This window comes from Dendropsophus ebraccatus, chromosome 3 (genome assembly GCF_027789765.1).
Source record: "Dendropsophus ebraccatus isolate aDenEbr1 chromosome 3, aDenEbr1.pat, whole genome shotgun sequence".
In the NCBI taxonomy this organism is placed as follows: domain Eukaryota; kingdom Metazoa; phylum Chordata; class Amphibia; order Anura; family Hylidae; genus Dendropsophus; species Dendropsophus ebraccatus.
In genome coordinates, this window is record NC_091456.1 from 45,724,059 (window position 1) to 45,739,086 (window position 15,028).

General features: G+C 41.9%; 1 protein-coding gene across 1 annotated transcript in view; it reads left to right on the forward strand.

The window, feature by feature from the left end:
- Positions 1-15,028, forward strand: part of LOC138786489 (uncharacterized) — an 89,167-nt gene that overhangs the window by 18,141 nt on the left and 55,998 nt on the right. Inside the window, exons 14-26 of the mRNA XM_069963473.1 lie at positions 1,690-1,860; positions 3,585-3,894; positions 4,731-4,801; positions 9,189-9,276; positions 10,081-10,198; positions 10,289-10,412; positions 10,489-10,625; positions 11,090-11,345; positions 12,847-13,089; positions 13,174-13,350; positions 13,844-13,989; positions 14,093-14,183; positions 14,262-14,651. Of these exons, the coding sequence (XP_069819574.1) occupies positions 1,690-1,860; positions 3,585-3,894; positions 4,731-4,801; positions 9,189-9,276; positions 10,081-10,198; positions 10,289-10,412; positions 10,489-10,625; positions 11,090-11,345; positions 12,847-13,089; positions 13,174-13,350; positions 13,844-13,989; positions 14,093-14,183; positions 14,262-14,651 (2,322 nt within the window). The remainder of the gene's footprint in view (positions 1-1,689; positions 1,861-3,584; positions 3,895-4,730; positions 4,802-9,188; positions 9,277-10,080; positions 10,199-10,288; positions 10,413-10,488; positions 10,626-11,089; positions 11,346-12,846; positions 13,090-13,173; positions 13,351-13,843; positions 13,990-14,092; positions 14,184-14,261; positions 14,652-15,028) is intronic.

Below are 15,028 nucleotides of genomic sequence, written 5' to 3' on the forward strand. Positions count from 1 at the left end.
TTTTCTTTACACAGCGGTCAGCCATCAGCCATGTAATAACGATACATGGTCATCGGCCAATGATTTTAGGACAGGACCAAAAGACACAATCTATTACACAGAGCACAGGTTCGGGCCAGTGAACCTGCTGATATGAGCCAGCCGCTATTTACCTCAGGATTCCCGGTCTGTAATTCATATTCCTGGGGGGTCTGGTATACGGTAGTTTTCTGCTACTGGCTTATATGCCAATTAGTGGGTTCGGAGCATTTGGGGTGTTACTCATGCTCCCGGATTACCCGCTCAGCCCGCCTAGCCTGCCTCCTCCCGACCCACCCACTATGCATATTTATAGTTAGGCTGCTTGTTACGGGCTTCTTCCTGCACATGTTCCGTAACAAGCAGCTTAGCTATGCATATATGAATATGCATATTGGCGTGCCAGGAGGAAGCAGGCTAGGCGGGCTGAGCGGGTGCTCCGAGAGTATGGGGAACGCCCCAAATACTCCGAACCCGCTAATTGGCATATCAGCAATTAGCAGAAATCTACCGTATACCGGACCCCACAGGAATATAAATTACAGACCGGGAATCCTGAGGTAAAGAGCGGCTGGCTCATATCAGGAGGTTCACTGGCCCAAACCTGCTGATAGTGCTGCTTTAAAAACAGAAGCTAGATGGATCATAAAAACAAACGGTCAAGGTGCATTAGGGTTGATTGATAGAATTGAACTGGGTATGTTCTTGTAAACCGCATATTGTTTGATGTTTTTGAATTGTTTTTATTATCACTGTATTTCCCCTTTATGGGTATTTCATGTTATGGGTGGGATATAAAGGGGGATGTACTGTATGCAGTAGGGGGGAGGTCTGATGAAGCACTGATGATGGCATGAAAAGGTTGTTGCTTCACAGTGGTTGCTGGTATCTGTCTCTTTATTGTGTGGAGGAATTCGAATGAAAAAAAAGATTACTGGTTGCTGCTTTTTTTTTCTCTATTTTTTATATGCATGGATTGTTTTACTGCTGGAGCGATGCATTACTTGCACAGTGCCATTTAGTGAGTTTTTGAAGTGGGTAAAGAGGAATTTTTGCAGTGCCAACTACCTGTGTTTCTACTCACCTGAAGAGTAAATCACATCAGTGTTTGGCGTGACACTTTGCCCTTTGCCTCCACAACATCTTCAGTTCTGCTAGCTACACTTGCCCAGTTTTTGAAGAAACTCAACAGGGAGGTTCCTCCAGTCAACTTGGAGAAATAACCTCATGTCTTCTGTGGATGTAGGCTTGCCCAGAGTCAATGATGTTGAGATTAGTCAATGATGTTGAGATATGCATATATCCGTGCTGTCAGATTCCAAATCATACATACCTAGTGTGCTGTTGTGTGAATCGACAAAACTTTTGCAAAGTACTGTATGTAGTTTTTTTAATATTTTCTTAATACTTGGAACGAGAAACGCACAACATCTCTGTTTTACCAAGCCTGATACCGGCATTTTCACTTTTTACGTATGTACTGTGCATTCCTCTCTACATTGGCTCTTTTATTATGCAGTATTATTAAGTCACTGATATAGGTTTATCCATCATGCCAGAGGCCTTAGAAATCGTTGAAAAGTTTTCAGTATAAATTAATTCAGTAAGTCAATGCTATTGATTTCCATTTTTTTTAACTCTCCATCTTATTTTCCATGTGTTTCTCTGTAGTTTAACAGCTTTGAGCAGCTCTGCATTAACTTCACCAATGAGAAGTTACAGCAGTTCTTTAACCACCACATGTTCGTGCTGGAGCAGGAGGAGTACAAAAAGGAGGGGATCGAATGGGAGTTTATAGACTTTGGCATGGACCTGCAGGCCTGTATTGATCTCATAGAGAAGGTAAACTATCCTAAGCATGGAGTCATGAAAATTAATGCTATATTAACTCTATACCATGTGTCCTACAGTGTGTGCCATTTGTAAGTTTGTCTCTGTTGACTAGAGGTCATATCTTTTATCTTTACTTTCTTGTTACAGTGGTACCTCGGTTTTTGAATTCAGTTGGTTCAGAAAGGTAGTTTGAGAACCGAGCAGTGTTTTCCCAAAGGAAATAATGTAAATGTGTTTACTTGGTTCCAGCACCGACCAATAAGTACCTACAATACTAATTTATTACATTGAAAAGTGCCTGGTTAAATCACTACAGGACAGGACAGAACAGCACTATTCTGTACAGGACATTATACACAAGAAACCTTCAACAAAACCAGCAATTATATTGCAGTAGTCACTAACTCCTCATTCCTCATCCTTTACAATATAGAGTCCCCCACCCCCAGCACGGTAAAGGATGGGAGATGGTGGTGCACTTACTGTACTACTACTGTACTGTATATGCACTCCAGCAGTCTTATACAGTACAGGATGGGAGATGGTGGTGCACTGACTGTACTACTACTGTACTGTATATGCACTCCAGCAGTCTTATACAGGACTGTACTATATGTAAAGCCTCTCCAGTGCTAAACTCACCACGTGCAACCCACCATCCACATTTGCAAAAACGTTTAGATACCGAGCAATTTTGAACGTTAATTCCAGGTAATTTTTTGTTTAAATACCGCGGTATTACTGTACTTTAAGACTGGGTGCCTGAAAAATGTTAGAGAAGAGAGCAAGAATTTGAGAACCAAAGCAAACTCCTCCTTAAAAATACTGTTTGCGTTCCAAGCAGTTTAAGAACCGAGGTACCACTGTACTGAATTATACTTAAAGATAAATCTTACTATAAAAACGTAACGTGCGTTCAAAATGAGAAACAGAGAGGTTAGGCTGCATTTACACCTCTGCAATTTTGCGGCTCTTACAGACGGTGAAGGCGTGTCATGGATAACTTGCCCTGCCCGGCATGATGTATCAATATCATGCTGGCAGCGGGGGAAATATTTGAATCTCTGTGGCACTGTAGTGACTGAGCCGTGCGGCTCTGTCATTACAGTGCCACAGAGATTCAGTTTCCCCGCTGCTGGCATAATGTTGATACATCATGCCGGGCAGGGCAAGTTATCCATGACACGCCTTCACCGTCTGTAAGAGCCGCAAAATTGCAGAGGTGTAAATGCATACCGTCCGTAAGGTCCGCAAAATTGGAGGTTTGAATGCAGCCTTAGGCCATATAACATCGGCCGTTCTGTGACCCAGCCGGATCACAGAACGGCCAGTGTTACTGAAGATCTTCCCGGCCAGTACTTCAGTGATGATCTTCATTTCTGCTGAATTCAGATGCGAGCGCACCCACTGCACACAATGGAGCGTGCGGGTTCTCTACTGCCGTTATTCAATGAATAGCGGCCACAGAAAACTGACACTATGGGGGACATGTATCAATGGGCGTACAGGGGTTTTTCGGCGGAAAGTGCCGTGTATATGCTCCGGCCAGGATTCCACTCATTCCAATAGAAATTGTAAATTGCAACAACAGACATGATTTATACAACACATCCGTTGTGAACATAGCCTTATATTGTGAGCCCCATTGACGCCATCCAGAAATATAAACAAAAATGGTTACATTCTAATTTTTTTGTCTTACTGAATGAGTCTTCTGTGCTACTTCTTTAAAGCCTATGGGTATCATGTCCATCCTTGAAGAGGAGTGCATGTTTCCCAAAGCCTCTGACATGACCTTTAAAGCGAAACTGTATGATAACCACCTGGGCAAGTCCAACAACTTCCAGAAACCAAGGAACATCAAAGGAAAGCCTGAGGCTCACTTTGCTCTGGTCCACTATGCTGGTACTGTGGACTATAATATTCTTGGCTGGCTGGAGAAGAACAAGGACCCACTGAATGAGACTGTGGTGGGGCTCTACCAGAAGTCATCTCTCAAGCTGCTGGCACTTCTTTTTGCCAACTACGCTAGTGCTGAGTCAGGTACAGAAATGCAAAGTTATGCTATGGTACTAACACAATTCTAGTTGCCCAAATAGAATATACAGCCTACTTATACAATTGTTTAGATTGTGGGCAAAAATCTGACACATTTTTGTATCAGACAGATAGCAACCAACAGCCACAGCTCCGCTTTCATTTCTGTGAAGGGCTGTCATTGGTTGTCATCTGCCTTGTGTCCGGACGCTGCGTCTTTATTTCTAGAGACAATGCCACACTTGCCAATGAGCTATGTCTTGCACTGCAGCTCCTCCCCATTCATATGTATTTGCTGTGTTCTAAGACAACCCCTTTAATGCTGTATGTAAAAAAAGGAATAATCTGTACTGTATGCTACTTTAATCGTTTCAAACAGATCAAGGCTATGTTCACACTACGCATCCCCGGCCAGGTCACGGAACAGCAGGTCTCTGGCTGGATCATCTCGGCCGGTACTTAAGTACCGGCCGGGTGATCTTTCCGGCCGCGGAGCTCTGATGCAGGCACATCAGCGCGCGCCCGCATCAGAGCTTCCCATAGCCCACTGTGTGAACTGACAGGTCTTTCTGTGGCCGGAAATCACTGTATCCCGGCCGCAGAAAACTGACATGTCAGTTTTGTTCCGGCGCCGCATGGGCTCCCGGCTGGAGCGTATACGATGTGTGTACACTCAGGCCGGGATGGCATTTAACATAAAGCTATATCACACACCGCAAAACTACGGTCGTAGTTCTGCGGCTTGAACTACGGCCGTAGTTTTACGTAGTGTGAACATAGCCCTAGTGTGTAATTGTTAATCATAATTTTTGAAACTGGTTTTGTTTAAATGTCCTCACTAGATCAAGCCACAAAGGGCAAAGGCAGTAAGAAGAAGGGTTCTTCATTCCAGACAGTGTCAGCTCTGCATCGGGTATGTGATTGATTGATTTAATTTTTTTATATATTGTATGCTTTTTACCATGTGTCTCCAAAAATTAGTCTACCCCGAAAATAAGACCTAGCTTCATTTTGCAGGCTTTTTGGAGTAGACTTGAAATATCAGCCTTACTGCAAAAATAAACCCTATTTAAAGTCAGCTGACCAGATCTCTGACACTGGGTGGCTTAGCATCAGCTAATCAGTGCAACTTGTTATGCTGCGCCCCCACCTGCTTAACACAAGCTGCAGGAGTGGTGAAAAGATGCACAGTAGGGGACATTGATATAGGGAGATGAGGTGTACGAGGGCCAACTATAGAGGGGGAGGTATAAATTGTGGGGACAACCTGCAGAGTGTGAATGTATACAGTATGGGGGAGCAACTACAGAGGGGGGAGGGAGGTGTACAATATGGGGGCCTTACTGCAGAGGGGAATGTATACAGCATGAGGGAGCCTTACAGCAGAGCGGGGATGCATGAAGTATAGGGGAAGAACTACAGAGGGGGAAGGGAGGTATACAGCAAGAGGGGGGGGGGCTTACAGCAGAGGGGGATGTATATAGTATGGGGAAAGAACTAAAGATGGGGGGGTGGGGGTAATACAGTATGGAAGGATAACTACACGGGAACCTACAGTATAGGAGCCTAACAACAGTGGGACATACAGTATGGCAGCTAACAACCATATAGACTGGGGTTACAGTGTAGGGGCATAAGACCTATCCCGAAAATAGCCCTAGCCTTTTTTTTCTGAGAAATAAAAATAATATACGACCCAATTTTATTTTTTGAGAAACACAGTAAATGATATGTGATGTATAGAATAACATATATAATCCATGACACCTATCTGTTAATATGTAGGCAACACATGAATAAATATTCAAGGCTGCTCTCTGAACTTTATAGCACCAAGAAGAATGTCATTATTACCTGGACGCTCTGCATGTACAGAGATGTTCTCTTATATTATTTATCTTATCTTATCTTATATTCTTATGTATATTTTCCTGAAGAGTTGAAAAAAGAGCTTGACTAAAAAATTAAAAAATGTATACCGATCAGTACCACTCTTGTCTCCAGATTGGGTGGGGTTTTGCAACTCACTTCCATTGAAGTGAATGGAGCTTAATTGCAAACCACAACTGAACTGGAGACAAGAGTCATGTTGTCTCTGGAAGAAAGTGGCCATGTTTTCCTAAAGCTGGATAACCTCTTTAACCCCTAGACGACCCTGGACGTAGGGTTACGTCATGGAAGTCTGTCCCCAGACGACCCATGACGTAACCTTACGTCCTGGGTGTTTTTCCCGCTATGAAGCGCGCTCCGGAGCGGAGCGCGCTTCATAGCAGGTGGGGGCCGGCTGCAATCAGCAGCCGGGACCTCACCGGTAATGACACGCTGCAGCGATCGCGCTGCCGCGTGTCCTTAACCCCTTAAATGCCGCAATCGCAGCACGACCGCGGCGTTTAAGTGTAAGTGACAGGGGGAGTCCCCTGTCACTTACCGATCGGGACCCCCGCAGTGTGACTGCGGGGGTCCCGATCGTTGAAACGGACTGCCGGAGGTCTCTTACCTGCCTCCGTGCGGTCCGATCGGCGATCTGCTACACTAAGCCTGCACAGGCAGGCTCAATGAGCAGATCGCCGATAACACTGATCAATGCTTTGCCTATGGCATAGCATTCATCAGTGTAGAAATCAAAGTAATATATGTAGAAGTCCCCCAAAGGGACTTCAAATGTGTAAAAAAAAAAAAAGTTCAAAACACTAACACACTACCCCAAAACCCCTCCCCCAATAAAAGTCTAAATCACCCCCCTTTCCCATTATATAAATAAAACATATAAAAATGAATAAATAGATAAACATATAATATACCGTAGCGTGCGTAATTGTCCGATCTATTAAAATATAACAAGCGTCATTGCGACCGATAAACGGCGTACACGAAAAGAGGGGAAAAAGTGCGCAGATTACCGATTTTATGTTACATTATATATTAAAAAAAATCAATAAAAAGTGATCAAAACGTCCGATCTTCACAAATATGGTATTAATAAAAACTAGAGATCATGGCGGAAAAAATGACACCCCGTACAGGCCCATAGGTGAAAAAATAAAACCGTTATAAGCGTCACAATAGGCCCATTTTATTAATATTTAATTGCCAAAAAAAAGGATTTCATAAAAAAAAAATACATATATAACATTAGAGAATCTGTGTAACCTGCATATGGTTATGTTCGGACTGACCTATAGAATAATAGTGTCATGTCGCTGTTACCATATAGTGCATTACGTAGACACAGGAACCCCCCAAACGTTACCATATTGCATTCTTTCTTACGATTTCACCTATTTATATCTTCATAAATAATATATTTGGGATTCCATCATACATGTTATGGTAAAATGAATGACGCCATTACACAGTACAACTATTCCTGTAAAAAACAAGCACTTACATCGCTTGTAGATAGAAAACTGAGAGTGCTAGAGCTCTTAGAAGGGGAGGAGGGAAAAACGAAAGCACTAAGATCAAAATTTGCGCGGTCCACTGGGTCATTTTGGGCCTGGTCCTCAAAGGGTTAAATCTTTGAGGAAGTGAAGTGAATAACATTGTTTTTTAACAATAGTACTTGTCAATGGGTGGAATATTTTAAGCAGCAAGTGAACAGTTGATGTGCTGGAAGCAGGAAAATAGGCAAATGCAAGGAAATGAGCAACTTTGCGAAAGACCAAATAGTGATGGCTAGATGACTGGGTCATGGTAAATCGCAAATAGCAGGTCTTGTGGAGTATTCCTTCTGGGCAGTGGTTAATACCTACCAGTGGTCCAAAGAAGGACAATACGTGAACCAATGACACAGTCAGGGGCATCCTAACATCAGTGATGCATGTGGGGAGTAAAAAGTAGCCTGTCTGGTCAAATCCCACAGAAGAGCTAACGGAACATAAACTGCTGAAAATATTAGTTACATGTATTTAAAAAAAAAGTAAGTGTCAGGGCACACAGTACATGGCATCTGTGTATGGAATTAAGTTACCAGTCACACTGCCCATGTCGACCCCTTTCTACCACTGAAAGCACCAACAATAGGCATATGACCATCAGAACTGGGCCATGGAGCAGTGGAAGTAAGTGGCCTGGTCTGATGAATCGCGTTTTCTTTCACATGAGCTGGACCATCTGATCTGTGTGCATAACTTACATAGGGAAGAAGGCAAGATGGAGGAGGCAATGTTCTGCTGACATATTTTAGACCTTAAAGGGGTTATCCAGTGCTACAAAAACATGGCCACTTTTCCCCCTCTCTTGTCTCCAGTTCAGGTGTGGTTTGCAATTAAGGTCCATATACTTCAGTGGAACTTAGTTTGAAACCCCATCCAATCTGGAGACAAGAGAGGGGAAAAAGTGGCCATATTTTTGTAGCGCTGGATAACCCCTTTAACATTCCTCATTGTCTGAGACTGTAAGGCCCTGTTCACACGTAGCAAAACTAGCGGAATTCCGCGGCAGAATTGTTTGCCGCGGAATGCCGTTAGCCTCCCTCTCATGATGGGAGTCTATGGGAGGCGCGCGCTGCTGTTCTCACAGCGTCTCTCCGCGCTGAAGAATGAACATGTTCATTTAGCGCGGGGAGAGCAGCAGCACGCGCCTCCCATAGACTCCCATTATAAGAGGGAGGCTAACGGCATTTCCGCTAGTTTTGCTACGTGTGAACGTAGCCTAAGGAAGGACTATTAAGATCTGAAATATGTCAGTCTATATGATAGGTTTTTTATGTTTATGGCTCTAAAACAAAAAAGATATTTTTATACATCACTGTGCTGGTCAACTTGGATTTTTTGTTATAGATACTACAGACAAAGAGGAACTGTCATGGACCCTGCATTTGGCAGTGCACTGATTGCAGTCTTTCACTGTATCTATATAGTGTGTCATTGGTGATTCAGGGGTCCTATTGGCATCCTCTGTGATGCAATGACGAGGTACTGATCAGTTGTCATGACAGACCAAGGCCCTCTTTAGTTCTCTGTGGCTGCTGTGACAAATCTAGTAAAGATTGTCATAGGCTGTAATAAAGCCGACTGAATAGATCAATTCAATACATATGTACTGCATTGATCTATCTAGACATTCAAATGATTGCTTATACATGTGACACAGGGAGAATAAAAAATTACCCCCTGTTAATTCTTTGAGTGGAGAGTGACGGAAACAGAGGCGCGCAAGCCATCCCATAGAAACACTGTAACACACTAAGGCAGGCGGAATTCCGCAATGAACTGGCCCTAACTCTGTTCCAATATCTGTATCTTCCTATTATTATAAATTCGACTGTTAAACTTACATATTATTTCCATCCTCCCCAGGAGAATCTAAACAAGCTGATGACCAATCTTCGCTCTACTCATCCTCATTTTGTTCGTTGTATTATTCCAAATGAGACCAAAGCCCCAGGTAATTGTCTTATAGATTTATGTTTTACACATTTTACAACCGTCAGAAAGGACTTATACTTCTGCTTCCTGCTGGATCCACTTCTTTCTTTGGCCCAAAAACTGCAGTGGCAGTTTTCCCCAAAAAACTGCTCGGTGTGACATCAGCCTAAGTCTCTAAGTCGGGGACTAAGAAAGTTAAAAAAAAAAACACACTACCCTCACACTGCATTAATCTATGTAATTAATGTTTGATTTAGGGACTGCTGAAGATCCTAATAATTGATCACTGAGCCGAGACCAGCAACAGAGTGTTGCTGAGGCCCGGGCCAGTAAATATAACTGAACAACCTCCCACGATCACATCATGTCGTGATTCCTCTCTGTACCACCCTAGCGGCCATTTAGTCATTAAGGGGTTAAATAATAAAAAGACAAACTAGAAAAAAAATCTCCATATGCAGATGTGTCTGAACTATTAAAATGTAACATTATTAATCATAATGCAATGAACACCGCAAATAAAAAAAAACGAAACCTTTTTTAAGTTTAACGTTACATTGATTGTTATGATTAATGAAAAATGTTGTTAAAGATTACAGTCAGTCCCCCAAAAAAATAAGCCCTCATACAGGTCCATTGATGGTAATGTAAAAGAGTTATGGCTTTTAGAAACCAAGGAGAAAAAAAATAAAAGGCAAAACAAAAATTGGTGTGGTGATTAAGGGGTTAATGGCCATATCTAGCTGATGTAGATGGAAGAAAATATAAAATTCCTTGTCATACTCTAAACTCTAGATCTAAACAAATTTATATGTTCACTTAGGTGTAATGGATAACCGGTTAGTGATGCACCAGCTTCGCTGTAATGGCGTACTGGAGGGTATCCGAATCTGCAGAAAAGGGTTCCCTAACCGTATCCTGTATGGGGACTTTAGGCAAAGGTAGGTTTATAAAAAGACTGCTTATGTAACACATTATTTTAGAATGCGATTTCTGATCACACTTGCTTCACATGATTTTCTGTTACCCAGATACCGAATCCTGAACCCTGCAGCTATCCCAGAAGGACAGTTCATAGATAGTAGGAAAGGTGCAGAGAAACTTCTTGCCTCACTAGAAATTGACCATTCGCAGTATAAGTTTGGGCATACCAAGGTAAACCAGTTGCCTTTACCAAGTTTGTATTCACATAAATGTCATGAGTTACCTTACAAAACAATTACTTTTGCAGGTCTTCTTTAAAGCAGGTTTGCTAGGGCAATTGGAAGAAATGCGAGATGAGCGACTTTCCAGAATCATTACCCGAATACAAGCCCAGTCCAGAGGTGTGCTCTCCAGAATAGAATTTAAGAAGATTGTGGAGCGCAGGTAATATTCCTATGCTGGTACTGCCAAAATGTATGGATTTAACAAGCTTTTTACTAAAGCCTATTGGGACTTTAACTAATTAAGTAGGTTTTACCAACACTTTAGCCATATAAGTTAACAGGGTTAAAACCATGGAAGCCATATTTAACCAATGATGAAGTAAAAGGATTACTACATTTTCCCTGCATGTGGTTCACCTAGATCACACGTGTCAAACTCAGACCCTCCAACTGTTATAGAACTACAATTCCCATCATGCCTGGACAGGCATTTTGCTGTCCAGGCATGATGGGAATTGTAGTTCTGAAATAGCTGGAGGGCCTGAGTTTGACACCCCTGACCTAGATATTCCCTAGATATCTCTGTTGTCCCAAAGGAAAATGCAGCTTGTCTGTACTCATCTGAAAGCTGAACTTTTATATGTCTCACACCTTCTTCTAAAATCATGCCCTATTTTTTTCCAGAGATGCCCTTTTAGTTATTCAGTGGAACATCAGAGCATTCATGGGTGTCAAAAATTGGCCATGGATGAAACTTTATTTCAAGATAAAGCCTCTTCTCAAGAGCGCAGAGACAGAGAAGGAGATGCAGACAATGAAAGAGGAGTTCCAAAAGCTAAAAGAAGCCTTGGAAAAGTCTGAGGCTCGACGTAAGGAACTAGAGGAAAAGATGGTCTCTTTACTACAAGAGAAGAATGACCTGCAGCTTCAAGTTCAAGCAGTGAGTGTCAGTCCTGATCTATAAGAGGATGGAAGTGCATCAGTCGGGTGATATGCTAGGATGCAATGTATGAACAAAAATATTTTTTAGACAGACAATTTAAAGGAGTTGTCTTAAAAAAGACATTTATCATCTATCCACAGGATTAATTGATAAATGTTAGGTCATTAAGAGTCCCACCACTGGGACGGCAATGATCACAAGAACCGCTACTACAGCTCTGAAAGTGGTGCCAGAGCGTGGGCTGCTAGAAAATATGGGTGGATTAAGTGGCCATGGGATTCCCAGGCCACAAAGACCAAAGATGGCAACTTATAGTTTAATCTGCATGAAATGGGCAGACCAGCAACGGGCAAGCTGAAATATGGTCTCAAAAGCTAATAAGCAAAAAATGGCATGTTAAAAAAATATAAGTCAACTAATAAATACATTTTAAGCTATTTGCTCATAACAGTCCTTAAAACCGACCACTTTAAAAATTAAAGTTAAATTCAAAATGAATTTTTCAGGAAAATTAAAAATGCATAGGTGACACTGACATAAAAAATTTGTGATAAAGTTCAAAACCACAGAACCACCACAAAACCCCACAAAAAAACAATAAAAAAAAAAAAACAGGTTTAGGGTATAAACACACACACCGTATACGCAGCATATTTACTGCTGTGATACGCAGCAAATACGCAACAAATACGCAACAAATACGCAGCAGATTAGATCCAAGTAACTGAACACAGCATCAAATCTGCACCATCAAATCTGCTGCAGATCTGCTGCGTATTTGATGCGTATCTGCTGCGTATACAGTGTGTGTGTTTATACCCTTAGGCTATGTTCACACTAAGTAAGTTCCGTTGCAACAACGATCGTGATTTCTACGAAACTTACGTTGTGCTGAAGGCTGAGGTAATCACGGCTGGAGTGTATACACATAGTATACACTCTGGCCGGGATCCATAGCGGCGCCAAAACAAACTGATATTGCAATTGCAACTGACACTGACAATGCAGTGTGTGGCTCCGGCCGCACATCCTAATAAGAGCAGCAGGGAATTCAGATGTAAGCGCGCATGAATGCTCCCACATCCAAATGCAGCAGCGGTAAAGATCATCCGTCCCGTACTACAGTATCGGCCAGGATGATCTTTTCTGACACCGGCCGTTCTGTTGACCCGCCCAGGTCACGGAACAGCCGGTGTCATACAGAGTGTGAACATAGCCTTAATGTTAATAAATCTGTGTCAATGTATTCTGGTTAATGCAGAGTCTGGTGGATTGAAGCATGATACAGTCTCTGATGTTTTTGAATCCCTGTGTCATGCATGGATCCCCTAGTGCCTCCACTAAGCATAACACTGTGTATACCTTTTGGAGACAAAGTATAGGAGATAGATACAATTGTGATGATTCTGAAGAAGGGCAGAGGACATATGAATGTTAAACCACCTGACTGTAATCATCTAACATTATATGTAATATGTATGCAACCTTTTAAATGCAGGAGCAAGATAACTTGGCAGATGCTGAGGAGAGATGTGAACAACTTATCAAGAACAAGATCCACCTGGAGGCTAAACTTAAAGAGCAGACCGAAAGGCTGGAAGATGAAGAGGAGATGAATGCCGAACTGACTGCCAAAAAGAGGAAACTAGAAGATGAGTGTTCTGAGCTCAAGAAGGATATTGATGACCTGGAGCTAACACTAGCCAAGGTAGAAAAGGAGAAGCATGCCACAGAGAACAAGGTAAGATGTTGGTATCTAATACCTGAGCCATTCAATAAACTTTTAGAACACTCTTGTAATATTATGTAACTGTTTATTTGACAGGTTAAGAATCTAACCGAAGAGATGGCTGGGTTAGATGAGATCATTGCCAAGTTGACCAAGGAGAAAAAATCCCTCCAAGAGGCTCATCAACAAACATTGGATGACCTCCAAGCTGAAGAAGACAAAGTCAATGTATTGACTAAAGCCAAGGCAAAACTTGAGCAACAGGTTGATGATGTAAGTAACATTTAGGGCTCTTTTTCATAGGTCAACAGGAGGCAGACAACAAGCTCCAATCTCATTCGTTGGTTGAATCAATTATGGATTAAATGCCGGATCAATTGTGTGGTCATTTAAAGTGGACCCGTCAGCAGGAAAATGTGTGTGAATAAGTCAATGGCTAGTGGGGCCATCTCTCCATAGACCTATCTAGCCAAGGGCTAATCTATACCTATGTTGTTCAACTGACAGGTTCACTTTAAATTAATCATTATCGGCCACATATCAACTGTTTACACATGGCCATGATCATTTAAAAGATGCAAACAGCTGACAAACAGGCTTGCTTGTTGGCTGATCACTGGCCCTTTTACATGGGCAAATTACCAGAATGCTCCTAGGAACACTCATATTTGTGATATCCTGGCCGTGTAAAGGGGCCTTTAGGCTGACAACTTTTCTTCTTTATTATTTCCAAATTATTTGACTAATCATTTTCTAATCTGTACAGCTGGAAGGGTCTTTAGAGCAGGAAAAGAAAGTTCGAATAGACCTGGAAAGAGTAAAGAGGAAACTTGAAGGAGATTTGAAATTGTCACAAGAAAGTGTAATGGATCTTGAGAATGACAAACAGCAGCTGGAAGAAAAGTTGAAAAAGTGAGCGATAATGTATTGTTTAAAATATATTTAGGATAGAAATAGATGTAACCATTTTGGTCTTTTGAGCATTGACTAAAATATTTGCTTCTACTGGTAATAGGAAAGACTTTGAAATGAGTCAACTCAATACAAGAATTGAAGATGAACAGAACATTGGTGCTCAGCTCCAGAAAAAGATGAAGGAACTTCAGGTATTAAGGTGACTTAAATGATACATACTCCAAGAGATAATAAAGTAGTACCAAACTGGTTTCAAACCACTTTTCTAGGCACGTATTGAAGAGCTGGAGGAGGAACTCGAAGCAGAAAGAACAGCAAGGGCTAAGGTGGAAAAACTTCGCTCTGACTTGTCCAGAGAGTTGGAGGAAATCAGTGAGCGCCTGGAAGAGGCTGGAGGAGCCACCTCAGTACAACTTGAACTCAACAAGAAACGGGAGGCAGAGTTCCTGAAACTCAGGAGAGATCTAGAAGAGTCCACTCTGCAATCAGAGGCCACCGCTGCTACCCTGAGAAAGAAGCATGCGGACTCTGTGGCTGAACTCAGTGAGCAGATTGACAACCTTCAGAGGGTCAAACAAAAACTGGAAAAGGAGAAGAGCGAACTCAAACTGGAGCTAGATGATGTAGCATCCAACATGGAACAGGTTGTCAAAGGCAAGGTGAGAGGAGGACTGAAGAATGCTAGAAATGTTCTTCCTTATCATTTTTCTTGGCAAATAAAGAAATACCTATTTATGATACTATAAATGGATTAGTATGAATGTATGATACAGGATTAGATTTTGCTCTAATAATGTGATTCCTTATAGGCTTGACAAGCTTAGTGCATATACTGCACATAAAGCAGCACAAGATATATGACAAAAAGGTGGCTTGAAAATACTTATACCTAAGTATCTAATATTATTCATTCTGCCCTCTATAGGGCTACACAAACTATAGCCTGGAATCAATTCTGTCCAACAGTTATGTTTCATTTTAGTTGTTACCTATTTATTGTTTACATGCTTCTATTGCACATCTGAAAATTCCCCTA